Source organism: Oryctolagus cuniculus, chromosome 12, assembly GCF_051225735.1.
Source record: "Oryctolagus cuniculus isolate XC-2025 breed Fujian yellow rabbit chromosome 12, ASM5122573v1, whole genome shotgun sequence".
NCBI lineage: Eukaryota > Metazoa > Chordata > Mammalia > Lagomorpha > Leporidae > Oryctolagus > Oryctolagus cuniculus.
This window is the reverse complement of record NC_142878.1, coordinates 92,159,168-92,186,766: the sequence shown is the minus strand read 5'-3', so window position 1 is coordinate 92,186,766 and position 27,599 is coordinate 92,159,168. Positions and strand designations below refer to the sequence as shown.

The window sequence follows — 27,599 nt, the reverse complement described above, 5'->3', positions numbered from 1 at the left end:
TCCACTCTTTTTAAAGAGTTATTTACTTATTTGAAAGGCTGAGTCACAGGAGGCAGAGGTCTTCTATCCACTGGTTCACTCCCCAGATGGCCGCAATGATTGGAGCTGAGCCAATCCAAAGTGAGAAGCCAGGAGCTTCCTCTGGGTCCCCCACATGGGTGCAGGGGCCCAAGTGCTTGGGCCATCCTCCAATGCTCTCCCAGGCCATAGCAGAGAGCTGGATTGGAAGTGGAGCAGCCAGGACTAGAACTGGCACCCATATGGGATGTCGGCACTGCAGGCAGCAGCTTTACCTACTACGCCACAGCAACGGCCCCCAAATTCACTTTTAAAATAACTCATCCAGGGGCAGCGCTGTGGCGTAGTAGGTTCGTCCTCTGCCTGTGGCATCAGCATCCTGTATGGGCACCAGTTTGAGTCCTGGCTGTTCCACTTCCAATCCAGCTCTCCGCTATGGCCTGAGAAAGCAGTGGAAGATGGCCCAAGCGCATGGGCCCCTGCACCCACGTGGGAGACCCAGAAGAAGTTCCTGGTCCTGGCTTCATATCAGTCCAGCTCTGGCCATTGTGTCTGTCTGGGGAGTGAACCAGCAGATTAGCAGTCCTTTCTCTCTGTCTCTGGTTCTCCCTCTCAAATATATAAATAATTTTTTAAAAAAGAAATCCTACTATCAGGCTGGTGCTATGGTGCAGCGGGTTAACGCCCTGGCCTGAAGCATCGCATCCCATATAGGCGCCAGTTCAAGACCTGGCTGCTCCACTTCCCATCCAGCTCTCTGCTGTGGCCTGGGAAAGCAGTAGAAGATGGCCCAAGTCCTTGGGACTCTGCACCCACATGGGAGACCTGGAAGAAGCTCCTGGCTCCTGGCTTTGGATTGGTGCAGCTCCGGCATTTGCAGCCATCTGGGGAGTGAACCAGCAGATGGAAGAGCTCTCTCTGTGTCTCTACTCTCTGTAATTCTGTCTTTCAAATAAATAAAATAAATTAAAAAAAAAAAAGAAATCCTGTTTTCGATTTATTGATCTTGGAGTCCAGCCTGCGGTTGCCGTGGCAGGGCCCCCAGCACATGGCTGGACGCTCCCCAGTCCTGCAGGAAGGAGACTGGCACACAGACCTGCAGGTGCACGAGGAACAAGGTTGTGTGAAGGCAGAGGGGAGGGTGGTCATCTCCCAGCCAGGGAGTGCAAACCTGGAGGACGCCGACCCTGCAGACACCCTGACCCCAGGCTCCCGGCCCCCAGGACTGCACGCAGCGTTCGTGTTGTTCCAGCCACCCAGCCTGGGGCGCTGAGTCATGGCAGTCTCACAGGACAAGGTGAGACTTAAAGAAGGAGTCTCCGCCCACTAGAAGTAAGAGTCGGGGTTGTGTGCCCAGGACCTCCCTGGCGGGACCAGCCCTGTCTCCGTCCCAGCAGTAGATAGCACAGAAAGCCACATCGGCAGTGGACATGTGTGCACCGCGCCTGCAGCAGGTAAGCGGTGCCAACAGCCGCCCACCAGGAATGGGCGGAGCTTCCTGCCGGAGTGTCCCACGGGCCTGGGAATTGGTACTGGGCGGGATTCCCACTTCCAGCAGCCTCAGTTATTCAAGGACCAGAAACATCTCCAAAGGTCCCGCTAATGATCTCCCAGGGGTGTTTTTCTTCTCTATCCCTAGACCCTAGGACAGGGTGGTGGTAAGTAGCTAAAATGCTACTAAGAAAGCAGCATGCTGGGGAAATCAGGCCCAGGGCTGGGAGACTTCCTGTCCAGCCAGGCAGGGGCCGGGGGTGGGCCCCGTCCTTGCTGTTCCCCCAGCATTTTGCTGGCTGCCAGTTCTTCTGGCAGGACAACAGAAGAAAAGGCAGTGAAAGGCTGATCGGATCAAACAAAGCAACTCTGGCCACGTCCCTGGGTAGGAAGAGGTGGGCAACCAGGGGGCAACGTGACAGGGCTGCGACAGGCCCTCGGAGTCCCACAGTTCACCTCTGGGGAGCTCTCACCTTGGGATTCGCCAACGCGGGGAGCTGCAGTGACCCAAGGCTGCATCCCACCGTGCATCCCACCAGCCCCGCCCCCTCCCCAGACAGGGAAACAACTCCCCCAAGCAGGCGTCGGCCCCCTGACGGTGACACCATCACCCTCGGCAGCACCCTGTGTCACACCTTGGCGACTCAGGTTCCCAGGAGAATCCCAAGGCCTCTGTCCCCAACCCCTAGAGCTCCTGGATCAAGGGGGTCTGCACGCTCTCAGATGACGCTGACACTGCTGGCCAGGGGTACACCTGAGAGCCACTGCTGGCCCAGGACACCTGGCCCTACCCACCCACCCACCACCTCACAAGACACATGCTCCTCCCTGCTCTCCGCTGCCCCCTGGTGTCTGCTACCCTCTTTCCTGTTCCCTTCCAGGGCTGCCCCCAATGCTCATTTAACAATGGCATCCCAAGGGGCCGGCACTGTGGCATGGCAGGTAAAGCTGCCGCCCGCAGTGCCGTCATCCCATATGGACAACTGATTTGAGTCCCGGCTGCTCCACGTCTGATCCAGCTCTCTGCTGTGGCCTGGGAAAGCAGTGGAAGACAGCCCAAGTCCTAGGGCCCCTGTACTCACCTAGGAGACCCAGAAGAAGCTCCTGGTTCCTGGCTTCAGATTGGCTCAGCTCTGGCTGTTTGGACCATTGGTGAGTGAACCATCGGATGGAAGCCCCCCACCCCTGTGCCTCTGCCTCTCTGTAACTCTGCCTTTCAAATAAATAAATAAATCTTTGAAAACACAATGGCATCCCATGTTCTAGATACCAATGGGACTCTCCAGCCTGCAGCCCATCAGAATGCATTAGACCGGTTTCTCTTCACCCCTGGCCTCCTGCCTGGCCCTGCGCTGGGCTGCACACCGGGCCTCTGTCACCTTGCCGTGTCACTCACCTTGGCCGGCACCTGGACAGCTTCCTGCCCCTCCCCCGGCCCACCTTTGCAGCTGCAGCCCAGGACGGACCCCACCCCACCCCCTGCACCCCGAGGCCATCGCCGCTCACCGATGTAGTCAAAGCGGCCCGGGGCCAGGCGCTCGGGCAGGTGTGCCGAGTACAGGAAAGAGGCCAAGAGCGTCATGACCATGTGCTTCTGGTGGTACAGGGTGGCTTCGTTCTGGCCGCTCTCCCCTGGGAACAGGAAGAGCTGCAGGGAGGCGGAGGAAGCGCAGGTCACGAGAGGGGGACAGGTGCAGGCGGTCCTTCTCCCTCACCCACCTGCAGCCGAGACTGGGGAGGGGGCCCTGACATCCACACATCTCAGCGTGCACCTCCCCGGGGCCGGAAGGGGCACTGCTGTGAATGTGACCCAGTGAGACCACAGACAGCTGCAGCTTAACCCCCAAAGGCTCCTGGGAGTCTTTGGGGTTATTTAATTACAGGAGAGAAAGAGAGGGAAGGAGGAAGAAAGGAAAAAAGAAAGGAATGGAAACTCAAGAGAAGAGGAAGGGGAAAGAAAAATGCTCCCTGATAAATCGCCACTCCTTTTTTGGGGTAAAATGTGCACGCAGCAGTAGGTTCTCAATTGAAGCCACTTGGAACCGGGGTATCCACTGCATGGCTGCACCTAACAATGGCCTCACCACAGTTTTGTGGGGTTGTCACCTAGAGAGAGCAGTTGCTCCCACCGACAGAGGGTGCCAGGCCACGCCTGCTCTGCTCATCTTGCACCTGAGTAGGGGCAGGCACAGGCTATTGCCCCCAGGTGGCAGACCGGAAAAGTGAGTTGTCAGCCAAGTAGTGAGGCCAGGGTGGGATCCAGGCAGGCCCCCGGGGAGAGCGACACCCCCCCCCCCCCGCACCGCAGCCCAGCACACGGTGCTGGTAAGGACGCAGACCCCGCGCTGTGCGAGTTGGTGGTGCGTAGGACTGGCTTGCTCTGCCTGCTCTGGCTTCCTGTGTGTGGTGTGTGCCCTCGAGGAAGGGGTGAGGGGAACGGGCTACACTCGCATCTCTGGGTTGCCCCCAGACCCACACTGCTGGAGCCCAGAGCCCTCGCTGACTGCTCCGGCTGCCAGGTGCAGCTCTGCCCGCCCGCTTCGCTCCTGACCCCGCTGTCTGCGTCTCGTGCCCCGGTCAAGGGAAGGGACTCTGCTCACCAGGTGCTGGGCAGTGCCGAGACGTGTGGTTTTGCTTAATCCTCATTAGCTCCTACGAAGGAGGGGAGGCCGGCCTCATTTACAGATAAAAGGGGGAGCAGCTCAGAAAGGTGATGTGCACTGCCCAGGGCCACACAGCTGGTGCGTGAGCAGAGGCACCAGAACTTGAACTTGGGCCCAAGTGCAAGGATGCTCCCCTTCTTGTCCTTCCTGCCGTCCCTCCGACACCCTGTTCCTCTGTGCGTTCCGTCCAACTCCCATCTACCCTGCGAGACCCTCATTCATACCCTCTGCTCCAGTACTAACACCTGGGATGATGCCAACAATGAATACATCATTAGACTCTCGCCACCAGCCGCACTGCACAAGTTACCTCCTGGAATACTGCCCACAGCCTGATCAGAGGTGTTGCCCTGGTGCCCACTGTACAGATGAGGGAAATCAAGGCACAGAGAACTTGCCCTGCCTGAGGACTGGCAGCGAGAGTTAGGTTTGCCTCCAGAGCCCGCTCTCCTGCTCACTCTGCAGAACCCCTCGCTGCCAGGCGCTCTCTGCTCACTGCGGCTGCTCCCGAGCCCCCAGTCACAATGCCTGCCGGGGCCTCTGTGGGAGCCGTCCCCTGAGCGTTTCCCGAGTGCTATGAAGGCAGCACCTGGGCCTGGACTTCCGTGTGTCCCCGGGGCGCCATCAGGCAGTGCCCTTACCCTGTAGAAGATGGGCAGGGAGTCCCAGGTGTAGGGGTACGCAAAGGCGAGGATGCGAAGCAACTTGCAGAGTCCTGGCTTCTGGATCTCAAGAAACCTACATCCCGGGCGGAAAGGGAGGAGAAACGGGGCTGAGATGGGTTTCGGGAAACACACACACACACACACACACACACACACGTGTGCTCACCAAAACCAGCCAGGGCCTGGCAATCAGGCTCTCTCTTCTCCCACCTGCAGGAAGGGAACAGGAGCTCTGAGCGAGACCTCCCGGGAGACCCTGTCCTGCCACGTAAGAGCAGTGGTGTCCAGGCCTAGCTCAGGAGAAGGCGCCAGGCAGAATCCTTCAATGGCCAAATTATTTAACTGCAGTAGCCTTTTAAATGCCCGGTTACAGGGCTGGTGTTTCTGTGCAGTGGATGAAGCCACTGCTTGGGATGCCAGCACCCCATATCAGAACATTAGCTTGAGTCCTGGCTTCTCAGCCTCCAATCCAGCTCCCCACGAATGCGCCTGGGAAGGCAGTGGATGATGGCCCAAGTGCTGGGGCCCCTGCACCCATCTGGGAGACCCAGATGGAGTTCCAGGCTCCTGGCTTCAGCCTGGCCCAGCCCTGGCTGTTGTAGCCATTTGGGGAGTGAACCAGCAGATGGAAGATCTCTCTCTCTCTGTCTCTGCATCTCTGTCCCTCTGCCTTGCAAATAAATTAATTAATTAAAAAATAAAACTTTACAATTACCATCAGCACAGGGAGATGGGGGATGGGGAGCCATGGCACAGCCTCCTCCCACCCCTGTGGAGGCCCCTGCATGGAGGCCGAGATGCCCCAGCCAGTCAGAGCCACACCATGAGGGTTGTCGTGAGCATGCAACCCTGGCAAGGCTGCTGGACCGTGTGCACACACAGGGACGCCAGCCTTGCCTCCTCGCTCACCACCATGCCCAGCCCCCTCCAACCCAGAGCAGAGCTGCACTTGAACCAGAGATGCAACCATTACAGAGTCAGACCCTCCACACAGGTCATGGCAGAGCTGGCTGGGGGATGGCGCAGCACAGGCTGGGCACCGGGAGGACTTCTCGGGCCGGGAGTCTCTCTACCCAAAACCATGGCCCCGACCTGAGGCTTGGGTAGGCAGGCGCTCACGTGCCCCGCCAGCGGGCTGCCTAGGCCAGGCACCTACTTATATCGCAGTGGACTGTGGAGGGCTTGGGGCCTTGCAGCCTGAGGCCCCCGCGCGGGTGGCAGGCACAGCCAGGGCGCTGAGGCTCTCGGGGGTCGTCGTGGCTCCATCTGCTGAAGCCCTCAATGCCCTGAGTGCTCTCAGCCTGTGCCCTTGGTTGTGGCCCATGTCATGCTGTCTGCCAGGATGGGGTCCATGTCCTGGCCCATGCTCCCCACCTCTGCTCCTCTGTGCTGGTCCCCATCCTGCCCTTTGTCCCTCAAACACTCTCCACGGCTCTCTCCGAGCTCGGCCCATTCCCCCAGGCCAGTGTCGCCACCTGACCACTGAGCCAGCTGCTGCCTGGAACCCTCGGCCAGGGGGGTTGGGGTGGGAGTGGGAGGGGGTGGTTCCTGCAGACTCCCACGCCCCGGAAACCCTTCTCACAGGCAGGCAGGCACTGGACTGGGTCAGGCCCGGACACAACCAGAATCTGCATTGCCGGGCAAGAGGGGGCCACCTGGGCCCTGAGACGCCCCCACGGCGTCCAGAGACAAGCTCCCACTTGGCTTCCACGTCTCTCCCGACCCTGCCTGTGAATCAGAGAAGGTGGAGAAGGCACAGCAGCCCAGGGAGGTGGAGGGAGAGAAGACGGGGACCGCAATGCATCCTCCCCGGAACAGCAGCCACGGGGGGCCGCGAGGCAGTGCGGCGCGTTGATTGTGAGTGTTTGATCCAGGCGCCCTGGGTTTGAATCCTGCCTCTGCCCTTGGATCCCAGCAGCTCATGTCACCGCCGCGAATAACAGGGACAGGACACCAACTACGCCTCCCGTACAGGCGGCTGCGAGGAGTTGATGAAGAATGACGCTCGCAAGGGGCCCTGAACTGCGCCCGGCACAGACTCACCCTGACAAGACGCTGGATTCTAACACACACACGTGTGCCTGCATTGTCTCCACACTCTCCCCTCCCTGTCTCATAGCTATGTTGCATCAGAAAACAGGGACAGGAGAGAGCAGACGGACCCTGGGCGACTGGCCCAAGGGCCGATGAGCGCTAAGGAGAGAGGAAAGCTAGGATTTGAACCCAAGGCTGTCTGGCTCCCTCGTTTCACGCTCCCTCCTTCCAGCCTGCTCCCCTGCAGGCTGAGCAATCCTCAGACCCTGGCCCAGGCTCTCTCTCTCCCTTGACCCCGAGAACCAGGGCGCCTGCCGTAACTGCCTTGTCAGCCTCCCCTGGCAGACCCTGCCCAACCACGTCAGGCCCCGTGCACTTCCGGCACCTGCCATTTCCGAGCCAAAAGAGGCTTGCTCTCGAAGTGCACTCCCTTGGCCACTTACAAGTGAAGAAATCTGGCCCAGGCTGGCGAGCGCCATCCCCCAAAGCATGGGTTTCCTGCGACTGGAGATAAACATTTCGCCCAGGGGCAAACAGACCAGCCTCTCCAGCTGCAAAGCCGAGTCTACAGGGGAAAAAGGAAAGAGAAAAAGCAGAACAGGAGAGAGACAGCAGCAGAGGAAAAAAGACAGGAGGGCCAGCGGCCACCAGGTCCCTCCCACCACTAAGGTGCAATCCCACCTCGGGCCACAGGGTGTCGCCACAGCCAGGGATTCCAGCAGCCGCCGGACACTCCCCGAGGTCTCCAAGGCTCAGCCTAACCCCCAGGAGCCAAAGGCTGCTTTTCCTACCAGTCTCTCCTAAACTCTGCCGAAACCCCTTGCAACAAGGCTGGAATTTGGAAGTAGCGCTGGCCACTAGTGGGCCTTGGGAGAAATCGCTGTCTTGCAGAGCTGCGCCGCGTGTGCACGTGTGTGCATGTGTGTGTGTGTGTGTGTGGTCATGGCTGTCGTGCTATGGTGCGCACTGTCCTGTTTTAGAGAAGCACAGGAACGCCTGGCCGCAGCAGCACTTTGTCATCTGTCTGCGCCCCCTCCAACCTCTGAGAACCACGACTCACTGCGGCGTCTCCTGCCTCCACCCTGGGCTGACCTTCCAACTCCCTCCAGGTTGGCTCAGGCCCCCAGGGCGCAGCTCACCGTCTCCCACCCCCAGCACCGGCCACATGGCCTCTCACTGAGCAGCTCTTTACCGAAAGCCTCCGGCTGCATGTGCCAGAGACCGCCAAGCAAACCTGGCGCAACCCACGCTCCTGAGGGGCGTGAGGCCCCCTTGTTGGGCTTCTGGGTGCCAGGCTTAGCATGAGCAGGCCCAGCTCGGGGCCTCGGCCACCCCCAGGCCCACGGGGTGGGCACACACACTCTCGAGCCCCTCTCGGAGGCTCTGGAACACGCGCATTTGAAGTGAATTCACCAGGGACTACACAAGTATTACGTGTGCAGACTGACCCTCCTGGGCTGTCCTGGGATGCCAAACACGCCACTGAACCCGCGGTTTTCTGGTGATCCTGTCTCCCAAGTGGTTGCAGATGCGGGGCCGGGGCGGGGCCTGAGGAGCCCTGAGCTCCGCCTCCCAGAGGTCCTTGTTGAAGGCGTGGACGGTGGCTCCCACAAGGGGCAGCGCCTGGTCTGAGGCCACACAGCCAGTCCTTAGGGGAACAGGGCTGGGATCCAGGCCCTGTCCTCTACCTTAAATTCCCAACACCACAGCCACTGGGCCAGACAGGGCCAGCGCTGGCCACGGCTCAGGCACAGGTGAGCCGCAGGCTCCCGCCCCGAGGCCACGCAGGCAGGCCCTGTGCCTGCACTGCACGTTTCCTTGTTGGTGGGTGGCCGCTGGCATCGCGGCCACGTCTCCCCCTGGGGTCCCCTCGCCCACCCATCCCAGGGCACATTCCTGAGCTCCTTGTCTCTTTGTCATCTGCGCAGTCCCTCAGCTCCTGACCTGGCGCAGAGTTTCTGATTCCCAGAGTCCGTGAGGCCTCCTTTGCGTCCAGCTGCACACTCTGCCCCCCGCCAGGCTGCTCCTAGCTTTGGGGAGGGCTGCGGCTTCCTCCCTCCCTGGGGGATTTCCCAGGAATGAAGACCCGGCTGCCTTGGAAAGCGACCCCCACGCCTCCAACCCGACGCAGAAGAGAGACGATGGAGGGCGAGCTGAGGAGGGTACTTCCAAAACTCTTAGGATTTGATTCTTGGGGGGCTGGCATTGTGCACAGCACGGAGCGCTGCAGCCTGTGACACCTGCATCCCGTAGTCCGAGTCCCAGCTGCCCCGCTTCTGATCTAGCTCCCTGCTAACACGCCTGGGAAAGCAGCGGAAGCTGGCTCAAGTGCTTAGACCCTTGCCACCCACGTGGGAGACCTGGATGGAGCTCCAGGCTCCTGGCTTCAGCCTGGCCCAGCCCTAACCCCAGCCCTAGCTATTGCAGCTATCTGGGGAGTGAACCAGTAGAAGAAAGAATTCTCTCTCTCTCCCTCTTTCAAAACATAAATAAATGAAATAAATCTTAAATAAGAATTCTTCTGTACTTTAGTTGTTTTTTTTTTTTTTTTTTTTTTTTTGACAGGCAGAGTGGACAGTGAGAGAGAGACAGAGAGAACGGTCTTCCTTTGCCGTTGGTTCACCCTCCAATGGCCGCCGCGGCTGGCGCGCTGCGGCCGGCGCACCGCGCTGATCCGATGGCAGGAGCCAGGAGCCAGGTGCTTTTCCTGGTCTCCCATGGGGTGCAGGGCCCAAGCACCTGGGCCATCCTCCACTGCACTCCCGGGCCACAGCAGAGAGCTGGCCTGGAATAGGGGCAACCGGAACAGAATCCGGCGCGCCGAATGGGACTAGAACCCGGTGTGCCGGCGCCGCTAGGCGGAGGATTAGCCTAGTGAGCCGCGGCGCCGGCCTGTACTTTAGTTTTTTAAAAAAATATTTATTTGAAAGCCAGAGCCACAGAGAGACGAAACACACACACACACACACACACACACACACACACACAAAGAGAGAAAGAGAGAGAGAAAGAGATCTTCCATCCACTGGTTCACTCCTCAGATGGCTGCAATGGCCAGGGCTGAGCCAGGCTGAAGCCAGGAGCCAGGAGCCTCATCCAAGTCTCCCACGGAGTGCAGAGCACCAAGAACTTGGGCCATTTTCTGCTGCTTTTCCCAGGCATTAGCAGGGAGCTGGATCGGAAGTGGGGCAGTCAGGACTTGAACCAGAGCCCTTATGGGATGATGATGTGGCTGGCACCGGACCTACCCACTACACCACAACACCAGCCCCTCTTCTGTATTTTTAAGAAACCCACTTTGTCAAGTTCAGGAAACTCCTAGCGTCCTTGGGTCCTGCAAGACTTAACTGTCACCCAAAGGAAGCCACAGACCGAATCACCGTGGAGAAGGGGCAGAACTGCCCTCACCGTCCCTGTGTACTCCCAGGCTCCCGAGGGCGGCGACGCACACTGGCTGTGGGCATTGCTGTTCGGGGTGCGACCGCCCAGCCTCCCTCCACACTCCTCCTGCCCTGCCAGAGGCTCCCAGCCCTGGAAGTGCGGGCACCTTGCCATTGTCTAGACAGGGCTGGCACCTGACACCGCCACCGGGAGGCTCCCTGATGGAGTCAGAGAACTGAGCTGGATAAGCAGTGTGGGCATTTACCCCTGTGGCAATGTCTTTCACACTCATATCCAACGAGAGCTGGACGTGACTCGCCGGCCACGGGAGACAGGCGAGACATTTGACTCTCACTCGTCACCTAGCCACACACCAGGCAGGCCCCAGGTGACTGTCAGTGGCAACTGCGTTTTTATGGGGGCTCCTCTGGGCCAGGCTCTCGGGAGGCATCCTGGGTCCATGACCTATAACCCTTACATCAGCCTCAGAAGGTATCGGGTCCGTTTTACAGATGAGCAAACTGAGTTCGTGGAGCATCAGCTATGTAATTGGTGGGGCCTCTTGGTTAAAAAAAAAAAAAAAACTAGGGCCGGTGCTGTGGTGCAGTGGGTTAAAGCCCTTAGACACCTGATTAGACACCGGCATCCCATAAGGGCGTAGGTTCTAGTCCTGGCTGCTCCACTTCTGATCCAGCTCTCTGCTGTGGCCTGGGAAAGCAGTAGAGGATGGCCCAAGTCCTTGGGCCCCTGCACCCACGTGGGAGACCTGGAAGAAGCTCCTGGCTCCTGGCTTCAGATTGGTGCAGCTTCAGCCGTTGCAGCCATCTGGGGAGTGAACCAGCAGATGGAAGACCTCTCTCTCTGTCTCTACCTCTCTCTGTAACCCTTTCAAATAAATAAAATGAATCTTAAAAAAATACCATCTGGGCCGGCGCCGCGGCTCACTAGGCTAATCCTCCGCCTAGCGGCGCCGGCACACCGGGTTCTAGTCCCGGTCGGGGCGCCGGATTCTGTCCCGGTTGCCCCTCTTCCAGGCCAGCCCTCTGCTGTGGCCAGGGAGTGCAGTGGAGGATGGCCCAGGTGCTTGGGCCCTGCACCCCATGGGAGACCAGGAAAAGCACCTGGCTCCTGGCTCCTGCCATCGGATCAGCGCGGTGCGCCGGCCGCAGCGCGCTGGCCGCGGCGGCCATTGGAGGGTGAACCAACGGCAAAGGAAGACCGTTCTCTCTGTCTCTCTCTCTCACTATCCACTCTGCCTGTCCAAAAAAAAAAAAAAAAATAAAAAAAAAAAAATACCATCTGGGCGTGAGCCCCAGGTTCCCATCCCTTCCCCGCTGCGTCCGCCCCGCTCCCAGCTGAGCCCAGAGCTCCGGGTACCTGGAGTAGCAGGAGAGGCCGGTGCTGAGGATGGTGTTCAGCACAGCCATGGTCACAAAGTAATCGTGGAAGCTGGTGCGCACCAGCGCGTCGGGGAACGCGTATGCAGAGTAGGCGATGGCAGAGCCTGGGGAGGGAAAACAGCCTCGGAACCAAGCTCGGCCTGGCGCCGGCACCCCCACACCTCTGCCTGCCTCTGTGCCCTGGTTTTTCCCACGATCCGTGCCCAGGGTGTGCTCCTCCATGCCCTCTGCCTGCCCAGAGCCTTTGCCGCGGCCCCCACCACCTCCCACCTGCATAGATCCTGCCGAGGACACAGAGGCACAGAGGGCTAGCAGCTCACCCAGGGTCACACAGCTAGAATGCGGCAGAGCCCAGGGTGCAGCCCAGGCAGCCTGGTGACAGAGGCCCAGCTTTTAGCCACGTGCTGTCCCCCCAGGAGGACAGGGCCACTGTGCTCAGCTCTCCTCTCGGGGGTGGGCATCTCGCCCGCCGGTGCCCCCAGGGTGCTTCTTGTGGAGACAATGGTGCTGGTAGTAGGGCCGCTGCTGGGGCTGGGAGCCAGGTCCACAGGGGCTGGGTTGCCTTCAGGTTTCTGAGTTTGTGAGCCGTGGGCTCCCAAGCACCTCTTAGACACCTGATTGCCCACCGTCCTTTTCGAAGGGGCCAGGTGAGCTTCACCTGGAGGGAGGGCCTGGATCTGCACCCCCCCCCCCACCGCAGGTCCCTCCTGGGAGAGACGGCCCACAAGGCCTCTCAGCCCAGCCCCTGAGCAACCATGCCTGTGGTCACTCATTACACCAAAGACCTAAAAACCCTAGGAATCCGGGGCCGGCTCTGCCTGCCACACTGGCATCCTATATGGGTGCCAGGTTGTGTCCTAGCTGCTCTACTTCTGATCCAGCTCCTTGCTAATGGCCTGGGAAAGCAGTAGAAGATGGCCCAAGTCCTTAGGGCCCTGCACCTGTGTGGGAGACCTGGAGGAAGCTCCTGGCTCCTGGCTTCAGCCTGGTCCAGCCCTGGTTGTTGCGGCCATTTAGGGAGTGAACCAGCAGGTGGAAGACCCCTCTCTCCCTGTCTGTCTCTGTCTCCTTCTCTCTGTAAATCTTTCAAATAAATATTTTAAAAAGAAATAACTTCAAAGCCCTTGGATTCCTAGCTCAAGGTGGAAACTCTGCCACCTGTGCCACTTCACAGATAGATTAGGGAAGGTGGTCCCACAGGCGTAAGGGCCTCCTGGTTCCATGCTCCCCACCAAGTGGGGAACAGAAAAGCCCTCCTCCCGGCCTGACGCCGTGGACAGCTCCCTATCTGGGCCAGGAAGAACCTCAGGTGACACCAGAGTGGGGGAGCCCTGGGCCCCGCCCCGAACTGCTTAAGGGGAGCCAGGCGTGAGGAGGAGGGGCATCGGGCATGGCGGCTGGCCTGGGGCACTGTCTGCAGGACAGCTGGGATGGGCACAGGTCCTGGAGGGCAGGGCGGCCTTCCCGGAGGCAGTGGCAGATGCAGACACAGCTCTGGTTCCAGGTAAGGAACGTGAGCGTCCGTCCTCTTTCTGGCCACAGGGAGCAGAGGGAGGAGTCCCTGAGCAGGCTGGGGATCAGAGCTGTAGTAGGGAGGGGGCCGAGGCTTGGGCGTCTCTGAGGTTCCCAGGGCAGAGTTTTCACAGCCCTGCAGGGAAGGGAAGAGACGGTTTGGGGGAACGGCATGTGTGAGGGCACGAAGCAGGGAGCCAGGGTCGGAGGAAGAGAGCTCGGTGCAGTGGCTCACCCCACGGGCTTCGGCTGTGACGCTGGCTCTGGTCTTTATGAGTGTGCCAACATCCTCACTGCGCCTCACTTACAGCAGGGGTGTGGTCAGAGCGCCGACCCTGGGGTTGCCGCCCTCTGTTGCCGCCCAGGGCGGGGCACTGCTCTAGGGACTTCCCCTAGAAGATACTTAGCTCATGGCTCAGTGGTTAACACTCCACTTGGAAAGCCCACAGCCCGGATCAGAGCGCCTGGGTTTGAGTCCCAGCTCTGCGTGCAATTTTAGCTTCTGCTAATGTGCACCCCAGGAGGCAGCAGGTGGTGGCCCAAATACTTGAGTGCCTGCCACCTACGTGGGGAGACCAAGATGAGTTCAGGGCTCCTAGATTTGGCCAGGCCCAGCCCTGGCTTCCGTGGGCATTTGGGGAGTGGATCAGCAGAAACAAGTCGGTCTCCGTCTCTCTCCTCCTTGCTGATTCTCTTTCATAGAAATAAAACAATAGAATTTAAAAAATTAGAGCCCTTGAATGAGGAAGCTGTCCTGCTGACTTCACGGGTGAGACGCCCTGGGCTGGGAGAGGCCAAGAAGCAGGCCGGGGTGGGGGGAGCACAGGGCCCGCAGTGCCATGGTACGATGGGTGCAGGTGCTGGTGTCCAAAGCTTACGCCAGGTGCTGACTCCTGTCACCAGTAAGTGTGAGGCAGGCGACCAGGGCCAGGAAGCTGCAGGCTAAGGACTGTGGACTTCACCCCAGGTGACCAGGAGCCCTGGGACGTTGTAAATGGGAGGGGTGGTGTTCGAGGAGATGTTGTAGAAACAGCTGGGTGGGCCCGGGGCCCGGGCCAAGGCGTAGTCAGTAAAGCCACCGCCTGGTTTGAGTCCGGGCTGCTCCACTTCCGATCCAGTTCCATGCTAATGCGCCTGGGAAAGCAGCAGAAGACGGCCCAAGTGCTTGGGCCCCTGCACCCAAGTGGGAGACCCAGAAGAAGCTCCTGGCTCCTGGCTTTAGCCTGGCACTGCCCCTGGCCATTGTGGCCATTTGAGGAGGGTACCAACAGATGGAAGACCTCTCTCTCTCTCTCCTCTCTAACTGACTTTCAAATAAAATAAAAATATTTTATATTAATAAAATTAATATATTATTAGTAATTATAATAAAAATAAAACCTTAAAAAAACCAAGGCGCTGTGGCCATGGGCAGGCGAGTGGCCTGGGACCTGCTCTAAGAGAGCAGGGCGCAGCGGTCAGCAGCACACAGAGGCGAGACGCTCGGCTGAACCTGGTGGCTGATCAGATGTGGGAGGGATGGCGGAGGCACGGACAGGTCACCCAGGGAGCTGGACCGAGAGCACAGGCCCAGGGACCCAGTCAGCTTGCTTACCCAGGAGAGCAGAGGAAGGGGCTGGTGGGGTGGCGGGGGGATGAGAGCCGGGAGGGAGTACAGCCCTGGGGCCAGAGACAGACACAGGCCCCTGTGCCAGCCCCAGAGGGAAGGTGCCTGCCTCGGCCCTGGTGGTCGGGGCAGGGGGAGGAGGTGGGGCTCAGTGCCCTGTATCCAGTTTCAGCAAATGTGGGGTGGGGGGACCACACAGCCAGGCAATGGGGGTGCAGAGGGAGTGAGGCAGTAAGACTGTGTGAGTGCATGTGTGCACATTCGGGAACCACAAAATGTTCATGGACAATGGATTTAAAGGTAAGTATAGGGGCTGGCGCTGTGGTGCACCTGCTCACGCAAGCATCCACGTTCCAGGCCAGGCTGCTCCGCTTCCGATCCAGCTCCCTGCTATGGCCTGGGAAACAGTGGGAGATGGCCAAGTGCTTGGGTCCCTGCACCCACATGGGAGACCCACAAGAAGCTCCCTGCTCCTGGCTTTGGCCTGGCACCACCCTGGCCATTGTGGCCATTTGAGGAATAAACCAGCAGATGGAAGACTTTCTCTCTCTCTGTCTCTCTCTCTCTCTCTGTAACTCTGACTTTCAAATAAAATAAAAATAATGTCCAATGCCTCTTCCCAGCTGTGACAGAGGCAGCCTGGAGGTACAGGGGCCGGCTTCCTGGACTGGTGGGACTCAGGGGGGCTGTTCAGGGCTCCTGCCAGCCAACTGGTAAACCTGTCGTCATGAGACAGTAAATCACAGACTCGCCATCACATGCATCGTGTTAACAGAAGTCCTAAGTACTCAATCTGCTGTACCCGTGGAAGCTCTACGTGTTGCCACGTCTCCCCTCCCACCTCATCATGGAGGGGAGTGCGGGTGGACTGGGCCTCCAGCTTAGCAGGTAAGATGCCCACACCCCACGGCTGCGTGCCAGTTTGTGACCTGGCTCTGGCTCCCAACTCGGCTTCCTTCAGTGCAGACCCTGGGAGGCCACGGTGATGGCTCAACTCACTGGGTCCCCGCCACCCATGTGGGAGACTCAGATTGTATTCTTGGTTTCAGTCTTTTTTTTTTTTTTTCTTTTTTTGAGTAGACAGAGAGAGGGAGAGAGAGAGAGAAGTCCTCCATCTGATGGGTCACTCCCCCAAATGACAACAATGGCCAGAACTGGGCTGATCTGAAGCCAGGAGCCTCTTCCAGGGCTCCCATGTGGGAGCAGGGGCCCAAGGACTTGGGCCATCTTCCACTGCTTTCCCAGGCAGGCCAAAGTAGAGAGCTGGATGGGAAGAGGAGCAGCTGGGACTCAAACCGGCGCCCACAGGGGATGCCAGCTCTGCAGGCAGAGAGTTAGCTCACTATGCCATAGCATAGGCCCCCTCCCGGTTTCAGTCTTGGTCCTGCCCTCCCCGCTGCAGGCATCTGGGGATTGAACCAGCAGATGGGAGTTCTCTCTTTCTGCCTCCCAAATAAATAATAGACATTTTTAATTTTATGAAACAGTGAATTAAAAGAAGTTCATTTCGATGCATAGTTTTTTTCATGACACGCATTTTCCATGAAGTGTTGAAGACCCCCATCCTAATGCATGGATCTCAAAATTTTCTGCGCCACATAAATTGATCTTTTCAATTCCATGTTCCATGAACTATTTGCGGCAGCTTTGAGCTCCCACCACAGGAAGCAGCAGACACTACAGATGGGAGCTGTTGTCCTCAGAGCACCAGCTGCAGACCAGCCTCTTCTAAAAAGGCTCCCCAGGACCCCAGCAAACCCGTCGCCGCCCTAGGGTGCACCCAGCTCGGGGTGGGGAGGCAGGTGGCTGGGTCATGGGGAGAGACGGCAGGGGCAGGGCCGCACATACCCAGGCTGAAGAGGTTGACAGCGCCGTAGTCCAGGAAGTAGCAGATGTGCCGGGCGTTCCTGGACATGGAGCTGAAGGTATGTGCGCAGCTGGACGCGAGGGGGTACACACAGCTGGTGCACATGTACACAAGCATGGGCCACGAGTAGCTGTCATTGGGGATGTCAGTCACGTAGAGCGCAGTTACAAACCTCCACACGAAGAACCTGCAACACACAGCATGGCGCACTCAGCCTCCGCGGCCGCAGCTGCCCGTCCTCGCCCTGTGCTTGGGAGGGCTGAGAGTCTGCGCTGGGTTTGGGGAGACCCTCCCAGGTGTGGGTGCGTGGGGGAGGGAGAGGGAGAGAGGTTGAGTCTGCCGTGGGATGGGCTGTAGGACACGGATTGTGGGAGGATTCGAGGGGGCTCCCCCAGCTCTCCTGCTCTTCCCTGCTCCTAGGCCTGGCTCGATGAGATTCACCTCCGGCTGCTTCTGCCTCGGGGCTGCCCAGGTCTCCCAGAAGCCCTGGTTAGGGTGTCCTGAGCTTGCGCAAGTCAGCCATGCTGTCTGGGCCTCACCAAGCAGGCATGACAGTTGCACACTTGCCAGAGTTGCTGTGAGGATTCGAGCAAAGACACAGAGCCACGGGTGTTTGTGGTCAGCCCGGGACCCGCAGCAGCAGGGGAGCCTTGGTTGGCGGCACTTGTGCGGAGCAGAGAGCGAGGACACACGGATGGGGCTTCAGGCCGGCAGAGGGAGGTCTCGCTGAGAAAGGTGGGGGCTGGAACCAGCCTCACACACCTCACAGCTTTGCTTACTGAGCAGAGAGCAGAGAGGGTCAGGCCCTCAAGCCTTACCAGGAAAGCTCCCGTGCCCTACCTGTCCAGAAGTCAGAAGACAAACCTGGGCCAATGCACCCTCCAGCCCAGTGCAGGGGAGAGAGAGACAGAGCCCAGGCCCAGGCTGGACGAGAGTGGTCTCCATACGCAGGAGCGTGGCGGCCCTGGGGGCTGAGACCGGGCAGGGTGGCAGCAAGGTCTCGCCCAAGGAGGTCATTGTCATTTTACAGTTTACTGCACTGAAACGCTCTGGTCCCCAGAGCTCCTGAGTGAGAGGGGCCGGCCACGGGGCTGGCAGGTACCAGAAGGGCAGCAAGTGAGTCCAGATGTTGAGGGTCTCATTGGTCATCTGGAAAAGGCTGAGGATGCAGGCAGTGGCGGAACTCTGCGGGTGCCGGTAGCCAAAGAGGATGCCTTGCTCATGGAACACCTACGGAGGGAAGCAGAGAGGAGCTGAGGGGGGGCGGCATCTCCAGCCGCCATCGCGCTGCCTCCCGGGCTGGGCACTGTGAGCCGGGGACACCTGGCCAAGTCCTCCACCTGCCGGCCTCCTCCCCTCCCTCCTCTCCCAGGAGCTCCTAAAACCCCAGGCAGGAGTCCGGCCTGTCTTGGTGCTCCCGGAAGCCCTTACTCTTGGTATGAACATTGCCTAAGACTCCGTGTGCGCACCCTCTGGCTGGGGCCCACAGCCCGGTCTTTGGAGGCCTTCGTGGTTGGCTGACATAGATGCTGTCTGTCTGAGCCAACAAGCCCCGGATGGCAGGGGCCGGTGGGAAGATTTCTGTAGAAAGCCTGCCCCAGCTCCCAGCCCCAGCACCCTCAGGGCCGGGATGTTCACAGGGCGCTTCATAAAGGCCTTTTGATGATGAAGCCGATGATGCTGGTGATGCTGGTGCCTGTGCTACCGGGGCGGGGTGGGGGGCTTCCCAGAGAGGCCACCCCCCTTCCCCACCCAGGGAGCCAGCTAGACAAGTCGCACCGCCCTTGGACTGGCCCGGCACAACACGGGCTATCCACCCAGCTGCAAGCACCATACCACATCCACTGAAAATGAGAAGATGAGAGGACAGGAGCGATCTTGGCTCAGGACGCAGTAGGAATGAAGAGACTGGACACTGATCATATTCCCACCGCGATCGTAAGATCCTTGCAAGGCTCAGCACCGCTGACGGGGCAGAGGCTGGGAGTGACGGAGACAGGCTGAGGCCCTAGGCTGCAGGGGACATCATCCCCTCTGTGTGGTTGATCCAGGCAGGGCCGGGGAACTGCCGGCCGGCGGAATCACTTGTTCTGGCTCTGCCAAGGCAACCGCAGGAGGGACTCAATGAACTCAATAAATAAGGCAGCAGGCTCATTTTTAAGTTGACCATTTTTTTCGTGGCCTGCGAATGATGCTATGAATATCCAAATGGCCCTTGGGTGGAAGGGGGAGAAAGTTTCTGACCCCTGACCCCTGGCATTGAGACCAAGGCTTGTCAGTCTCAACCCTGGTGACGTCCTGGACACAGAATCCACAGTTGTCAGGGGCTGGCCCAGCGTGGCTTCGCCTGTTAAACGCCAGCGGCCCATGCTCTGCCTACACTCCCCTGCCAGGACACAGTAAGGACTCCAGCGGCTCCAGGTATGGTCACCACGGCAACATCTCCTCCAGCTTAGAACCAGTGCCCTCGGTCAATGTCGTTAGGACCTTTGAAAGGTGGATTATAAACGAGCCCGTTAACTGAGGCAGATAACAAAGGTGCTGTTAGTAACCCTAAAAATACATCAGCCACACTGGAACGTAAAGCCTGCTGCGGTCTTCCAGGGAAGGCTGGGAGGATGGAAGCAGCCAAGCTCCTCTCCCTGGGCCGCCCGCTTCTTAACTTGACAGCGGCTCTGCATTCAGAAACAGCCGATGTCTGACACACTGCAGCTGCATCTCGAGCTGCGTGCTCGGATGACATGGATGCTTCTGCCTGAGCCAACAAGCCCCCACTGGTCAAAAGGCCAGAGGGACCCCTGAGGGAGGAGCGGATCGTGGGCTCCAAGCTTTGGAGAACTCTCGGTTCCATCCTGGGTTAAGCCGGTCAGCGAGGGGCAAGGGGGATCATGAAGTTGTTTCATGGTCCGAGGAAGAAATGCTATCAGAATCAGGCGTGGGTCTTGGTTAATTATGGCCATTTGTTCCAGAGTTTGAGTCACCATGCCCTCCTGCTGATGTGCCCGGGGTTACAGCCAACAGAGGCCTGTGATACACAGCGCGAATCCTGGCCTGCAGCTTCCCTCCCCACGGGGCCGATAACCAGAAGGCAGACCGGCCAGGGCCACGTGTGGGAGGTTGGCACATGCGTGGCTCGGTCAAAGGCTCCTCTGCAGAGACTATGGCTCCTAGGAACTCCTCACTGGGTCTCTCTCACTCTCTCTCTCTCTCTCTTTTTAAACTTTCAAGTTTCTTACTTTTTAAAAGAATTTTAAAATGAATTAAAGCTTGGGTTGCTTGTTAAATGCAAGAGCTCCAGAAAGGAGCAATTATGAATTATTCACTCTTTCTTCTGCATTAGTGCAGCAGATTAAAGGAGCATTATTCAATGGCCCTTTTTACAGCGTAATAAGGAAGACTGTAGTCAGGATCCTAATGATAGGTGTAAGGGCTGTGGCAATGGGCTCTGGCTGTGCTGGAGACGCTGGGCTCAGCTCTGAAGACGGCACAGAAGAGTGGGAGTTTACAGTCAGGAGCAAGCTGGGGCGGGGAGCGGGGGTGGCAAATTACCAGGAAGAAACACCAGGGGCGAGGGGGACTGGCCAAAGCTACCCGAGAGCGGCAGGCGCTGAAGCTCACTAGGCTAATCCTCCACCTGTGGACCGGCACCCCGGGTTCTAGTCCTGGTTGGGGCGCTGGATTCTGTCCCGGTTGCTCCTCTTCCAGGCCAGCTCTCTGCTGTGGCCCAGGAGTGCAGGGAGGATGGCCCAGGTCCTTGGGCCCTGCACCCCATGGGAGACCAGGAGAAGCACCTGGCTCCTGGCTTCGGATCGTGCAGTATACCCGCTGCAGCGGCCATTTGGGGGGGTGAACCAATGGCAGGAAGACCTTTCTCTCTCTCTCTCTCTCTCTCTCTCTCTCTCTCACTGTTTAACTCTGCCTGTTTAAAAAAAAACAAACAAACAAAACTACCCGAGAGGATTCTGGGTGAAGGCAGGCAGGGGCGACCAGACTTCCCCAGGGGTCGGTGGAGGCCGAGGAACCTGACCCGTGTCCAAGGTGAGTAGGAATGAAGTGGGGGGGGGCTCTTCCTAAACTGACTCAGCAGGGTTCTTGCTTTTGCAAGGAATCTCAGACGCCCCTAGAAGGTTCTGGAACCAACTAACAACACATGGCCAAGCAAAGACTCTCACCACTGTATGATGCCAAAGATCTTGTGACCAGGGCCTGGCCAACGAGGCCGAAAGCACCGCGTGCCAGGGGTGGGTGGTCCCCAGGCAGGAGGCGGGGGACCAGGCTGCGGAGCTCAGAGACTGGGGCAGCCAGGGTGGGCGGTGCCTGGACAGTAGCCAGAGAGAGGCACGGCTTGAATCTGCCCAAGATGAGTCACGGGGTGATCTCCCCTCTCTGGATGTTTGCGTTCTCATTGGCAAAGAGAGAGATGGGGCGGGGGGAGACTGACACAGCCAAGAACCAGAGAGGGAGCAGAGGGGCTGGGAACTCCATAAATTGGGTATCTTGGCCAGATCTATGGGGAGGATATTTTGCCCCCAATCCAGGGCTGGGCATAGATTTTACAAACCTGCCTCCATCTGACCTGCTAGCCTCCCCCCGCCACAGATGGGAAATCCCACACTAAACATGCAATAGGAGCAGGGTTTAAAGCAGCCCCTCTAGAACAACTGGTGACAGACAAAGAACAGGAGTGTGTCTGAGGACCAGCGACGTGCCACTTAGAAGGGGACTGATGGCCACGGCCCTCGCCAGCATGAGCCTCTGCCTATTGCATCCAAATGCCGGTGCACGTGCTCACTCCAGCTCTGAGTCCCTCTGCACACGGACAGGAGAAGGGGTCTCCCCATCTTCCCACTCTCCCTTCACTCATCCCCACGGGGTAGATTTTCATAGAACGCATGGAAACGACCTACTCAAGAAAACAATTCTGCATTCCAAATCCAGTGTGTGACCCCAAAGGCAAATGACAATCATTGCCTTAACATCCGGGGGCTCGGCCTCATTCCCAAGCCCCTCATGGTAGCAGGCGCCTGCACATTTGCACAGCGGAACCAATCTGTGAGACTCCACCTTGCATCCCCAGTTGCAAGCTGGGCAATTTGGAGGAAAATGAAATCAAATTGCGTGCAGCCTGTTATTTAGAAGCGAGAAACCCCAGGCACTGAGAGCGAGGGGCTCGGCCATGAGTTTTCCCTTCGAATGCTGCCGCAAAGTCAGCGGCTAGAAGGCTCCCTGGCATTGCTAAGACCCCGTGCACCTGTTGCCTGCTGCCTGCTGCCTGCAATTCCGCTACGGCGGTTTTAAACCTTTGGCTTTTCTCGCTATTAAGCCACAAGTCGCCTGGGGGAGAAAATGGAGTGGATTTTGGTTGTTGGAAAACAGGAGTGGCGGAGCAGAGTGGGGAGATGGGCAGGCCAGGCACGCACTCTGCATTTCCCACCCACAGCTCTCAGTATCCTTGCAACCACCTGGGGAGGAAGAGCCCTTTGGTTTTCAGAAGACGAATTTTCTGCAATTTGTCCAAGTTCCCAGAAAGAGTGGAAGCAATGCCTAAACATAAATGCAAACCCCCACTTCCATTTCTCCCCGGCCTCTTGCCTGCCAGCATTCACTGCTGCCGCTCTGATGACACAGCAAGGGCTCTGATGAAACAGCAGACGCTCCCGCCCTACCCCGGGTGTGGTTCCGGGCTCTCGCGGGCTCCTCCGAGTGGCATTTTCGTCCTCTTGTTTCCAATGCTGTTGTGGACTGAATCACATCTCCCCACCCCAAAGTCCTAATCCCCAGCACCTCAGAAGTCACTTGTATTTGGAGTGCAGGTCCTCCGAGAGGTGCCTAAGTTAGAACGAGGCTGTTGGGATGGGCCCCTAATCCAAAATGCTGCGCCCCTCATGAGAAGAAGAGAAGTGGACACAAAGGAGGACCACAGGGCGCACAGAGGGCCGAAGGCATGAAGAGGCAGTGAGCCAAACAGAAAGGACACAAATCCTGCCAACACCTTGACCTTGGATGCCCAGCATGGAGAACCAGGAAGAAATGTTTCTGTGGTTCAACCACGCAGTCCATGGGATTTTGCATGGCAGCCTAGAAAATGTGTGCATGTGGTGAGCTTGCCTGCCCATCCCTAAGCCAGTGCCTCTCCAATTCTTCTGCAGGTGTCTGCAGATCACGGGGAGACTTCACTGCAGTCGGAGCCGGGCTGAGAGTCTGCAGTGCTAACAAGCTCCCAGGCCTGCTGCTGCTGCTGCAGGTGCCTCTGCTTCCAAGCCCTGCCCCAGCGCTGTGCTGTCCTCTCCCTGCCCAGAATCCAGTTAATTGCAAAAGACAAAGTCCCCACCAGGCAAGATAAACACAAATATGGGTGTGCAAAGAGCAATGAGGGGGATCAGAGGTGAGTGGGGAATCTGGGGAGGTGCGGGGAGAGGACGAGGGGGCCAGGAGGGCAGGCCACCCATGCATGTCAGTTGCCACCTGTCGGGCACTGGCCTGGACAGCAACCCAGCAGCAGGAAGGGTACAAAGGGAGCCAGACTTCCCTTACACACATCACACATGCAGTTACTAGAGCTGGGCTGAAACAATTACAGGCAAATGCCGGTTTAGAACATGGCTGTGGGCCGGCGCCGTGGCTCAATAGGGTAATCCTCCGCCTTGCAGCACCGGCACACCGGGTTCTAGTCCCGGTTGGGGTGCCAGATTCTGTCCCGGTTGCCCCTCTTCCAGGCCAGCTCTCTGCTGTGGCCAGGGAGTGCAGTGGAGGATGGCCCAAGTGCTTGGTCCCTGCACCCCATGGGAGACCAGGATAAGTACCTGGCTCCTGCCATCGGATCAGCGCAGTGAGCCGGCTGCAGCGGCCATTGGAGGGTGAACCAACGGCAAAGGAAGACCTTTCTCTCTGTCTCTCTCTCTCACTGTCCACTCTGCCTGTCAAAAAAAAAAAAAATTTATTTGAGAGGTAGAGTTACAGACCGAGAGGGACAGAGAGAGAGAGGTCTTTCTGAGCCAATCTGAAGTCAAGAGCCAGGAGCTTCTTCTGGATCTCCCACACACATACAGGGGCCCAAAGACTTGGGCCATCTTTCACTGCTTTCCCAGGCTATAGCAGAGAGCTGGATTGGAAGAGGAGCAGCTGGGACTAGAGCCAGCACCCAGATGTAGACCCTGGGAACAAGAGGTGCTGGCTCCAGGGCCCAGGTTCCTGCCCCCATGGGAGACCTGCATCGTGTTCCAGTTCGCAGCTCCTCGCATCAGCACCAACCGTTGCAGGTATCTGGGGAGTGAGCCAGCAGATAAAGGTTCCTTCTCCCTGTGTCTGTGTGTCTGTCCCTCTCTCTGTGTCTACCTCTCAAATAATTATACAAATCAATTTTTTTAAAAAAGTTGTTTATAAAAACAGCAATAACATACGTTGATCTCTATGAAACTAAAATGTTAAGTTTTGTATACAGTCCCTTTGCACTGCTTTAACTTGTTATGTAAAATTTCTGATTCATTTCTGATTCCAAATATGGCTCTAAGAATATCTGTTGGTGGTTCCACTTGTTTCACCTCAGCAGAACTGAACAGAAACTCAGCAGAACTTTCTCCTCATTGAATTAATATTAAAAATAACCTAAGACCTACACTGCAATGACACAGGAATAGTAATCTAATTAGGCATCACACAATTATATCACACAAATTATGTGATAATGTTGATTCCAACACAACTCATAATTTTGCTGAAATGGCAAGAAAAATAGATTTTATGGAAAAACATAACTTTTGAATTATGTTTTTCTTTATTAATCTTTCAAGTGTCATGAAATCTATCAGTATAACATCCAGATGTATACAATAATGATTAACTTTAGTTGGCTTTGATATTTTGCTGACCCTAAAACTCAGAACTTTGTAGTTTTCTGGCCATATGAACAGAAGTATTTGATACACGGTTTGCTAGCTTTGTCACCTAGCCAGGTAGGGTAACCTCTCAGTATGTAGATGCAGGGTCCGTGGCCTGCACCTGTTCTCCTGGGTCGGACCCAGTGTGCTGCAGCTGACCTGGCTCCATGCGATCACGGTGAGAGCATCGCAAGGCAGGGGTGCCAATGCACTTTACAGATGGAAACTGAACCTCAGTGGGATAGAGACCCAGGATGCAAACCCCCGTCTGCGGTCCAAGATATCTTAAGTGGCAAAATTAAAGTGGCTCCACACAGGAGAAGCTCGGGTAGAGAAGAAAAGCAAAGCCAAGCCCTTTCTGAAGGGTCTTTGCTTTTTTTTTTTTTTTAATATTTATTTTCACTCCATTTGAAAGAGAGAGACAGAGATCTTCCATTTACTGGTTCACTCCCCCAAACACTTGCCACAGCCAGGGCTGAGCTAGGCTGAAACCAGGAGCCCAGGACTTAACGCAGGTCTCCCACATGGGTGGCAGGGACCCAAGCACCTGCACCATCCTCCGCCATCCTCTGCCGCTGGCTGGGAAGTGGAGCCTCCGAGACACGGCTGCCACGCAGCTCTGTGCACGGAGCCTTCCCGTCGCCAGGATCACCATGGTCTTCCTGCCTTGGGAACTGAGCACCTGTCAGTGCTGGCGTGGCCTCGCCCACACCACACTCCCCTCCCTGGGGCTGCGCACGCAGGGACAGCGACGGGAGCTCCCGCAAGGTGCTGCTCCTGAGACGCTCCGCGCCGACTCCTGCTCAGCGATCTTGGCTCACAGCCTGCTTCGGGGAAGCCACTCCAGGACACCTGCTCTGCCCTCCTGTGGCCACCGCACAGGCCACGTGTTCCAGGAGGCTCCTCCGCCTGCCGGGTCTCCCAGCTCCCCACTGATCACTGAGCCACAGAACGTGAAGTGAAATAAGGAGTCACTGGGCCACCTGCAGCGATTTTGTTTAAGATCTTTTTTTCCTTTCTTTTTAAAACTTTATTTGAAAGGCAGAGAGACACAGACAGAAACAGATGAGATGTCTCTGCTGCTTTACTCCCCAAAAGCTTGCATCAGCAGGGGCTGGGCCAGGTGGAAGCCAGGCAGGAACTGCACCCAGGTCACCCATGTGGGTGTCAGGGATCCAAGTATTTGGGTCATCACCCACTGCCTCCCAGGATAGGCAATTAGCAGGAAGCCGAAAACAGAAGGCAGCTGGACCTTGAGTCCAGGCTCTGAGATGGGACGCAGGCCTCACACGTGACTTCCAGGGGGCATCCCAACCACAGCACCAATCCTCCACCAGGGTAATTTTTCAACCTAGCATAGCCTAAGCCTTCCTGCCTGACCCTGCTAGTGGTGTTAAAATAACCTGAGTAACATATAAACTAGCAGACAGGGCCGGCACTGTGGCATCCCATATGGGCACCTGTATGAGTCCCGGTTGCTTTACTTCCGATCTAACTCTCTGCTGTGTCCTGGGAAAGCAGTGGAAGATGGCCCAAGTCCTTGGGCCCCTGCACCCTCGTGGGAGACCCAGAAGAAGCTCCCACCGTTGCTGCTAACTGGGGAGCGAACCAGCAGATGGAACACCTCTCTCTCTCTCTCTCTCTCTCTCTCTCTCTCTCTCTCTCTGTAACTCTGACTTTCAAATAAATAAATAAATCTTTAAAAAAAAAAGTCAAAGGAAAAAACTAAACCAAACAAAAGACCACAAAAGCAAGAATGCTGGAGTTACTCTATCAGGTGAATTCTAAGACAAAACAGCACTGGATACAAAGACAATCACTACAAAATAATAAGACGTGTACTTCACCAGGAAGGTATAATAATTATAAACTCGGATGTGGCGCTCAAATGCATACAGCAGAAATGAACTTATCTAGAAGGCTCAGTTCAGAAACGGGCGGCCACAGCAGGAGATTCTGACACAGCTCCACTGCAGTGCCCTAGTCTGCTTGGTGCTGCTACAACAGAATACCCAAGGCTGCGAACCAGCAAAGAAAAGAGGCCTGTGTGCTTCACAAAGCTGGGGGTCGGAGGGGCCGCACAGCTGGGGTACCAGCATCCTGGCAAGGCCCCGTGCATTATGGATGGCTGCGTCACATGTGGGCGGAAGGCAGAGGAGGCCGAGTGTGCAGGGCGGCGTGTGTGCGTGCGTGTGTGTGTGTGTGTGTGTGTGTGTCTTACTTACAACTCACGCTCCTGAGACAGGAGTCCCCGGGACCCACCTGCCTTCCCCCAGGCTCCTCCTGTGCGGGCTCCACCACCTCTGCTCAGCCACACTGGGGGCCGCACAGGAGCCTCTGGAGGACAAACCCAAACTACGTCCAAACCGTAGCACGCGGCCAGCTCGAGCGGAACGCACTTGGGAAGAACACGGGGCTGGCTTCTGTGTTATCTCACGGGCGCGGAGGGACGCTGCCCGCAGCAACTGGAAACTCTGCTCTATTGCAGACACACTTGGAAGGTTTAGGAACACTGACTGTGCGGTGGGCCATGAAGTTAGGCTGACCACATTTCAAAGACTGGACTGATAGAGAGGGCAATCTCAGACCACAGTCAATTCGGTTAAATCCATAACACAGGATTCTTGGAGCCACCGAGTTCCTGTGTGATCCAGCGGTGCCACTCCTGGGCGTTTACCCAACAGAACTGAAAACACGTCCTCCCCAAACCTTGTAAAGCAATGTTCATGGCACCAACAACTAACTGTCTATCAACAGATGGGTGGATAAACAAAGTGTGGACTATCCATTTAATGAAATATTGTTCAGCCACGACAGCAGGTGCAGCGCTGCTATATTCTATAGCAAATCCATTCAGAGAGACAGAGCAGTTATCAAGGCTCGATGTGAGGAGAGTGGGAAATGGAGTTATGAAAATATTCCAAAATTGACTGCATGATGGTTTTGTCCAACATACCCTGTGTGTGTCGACAGACTAAAATCCACTGACTTGTACACTTTTTTAAAACATGCTATTTATTTCTTTGTTTTCTTTGAAAAGCAGAGAGACAGACAGAGATCTTCCATCTGCTGGTTCACTCCCTAA

The 27,599-nt window shown here is 57.2% G+C and overlaps 1 protein-coding gene across 16 annotated transcripts in view; it reads right to left on the bottom strand.

The window, feature by feature from the left end:
- PAQR5 (progestin and adipoQ receptor family member 5) overlaps positions 1-27,599 on the bottom strand; it is a 72,815-nt gene that overhangs the window by 3,380 nt on the left and 41,836 nt on the right. For 13 of the 16 annotated variants that reach the window (XM_008249808.5, XM_002722383.6, XM_089310635.1 and 10 more), the window contains 5 exons: positions 17,740-17,867; positions 16,619-16,824; positions 11,630-11,756; positions 4,814-4,910; positions 3,016-3,157 (listed from right to left, as the gene is read on the bottom strand). In XM_008249808.5, the coding sequence (XP_008248030.1) occupies positions 3,016-3,157; positions 4,814-4,910; positions 11,630-11,756; positions 16,619-16,824; positions 17,740-17,867 (700 nt within the window). Of the gene's footprint in view, positions 1-3,015; positions 3,158-4,813; positions 4,911-7,314; positions 7,437-11,629; positions 11,757-16,618; positions 16,825-17,739; positions 17,868-27,599 lie in introns of all 16 variants that reach the window. The other 3 variants (XR_515352.5, XR_016218292.1, XM_089310638.1) reach the window with 3 other exon arrangements.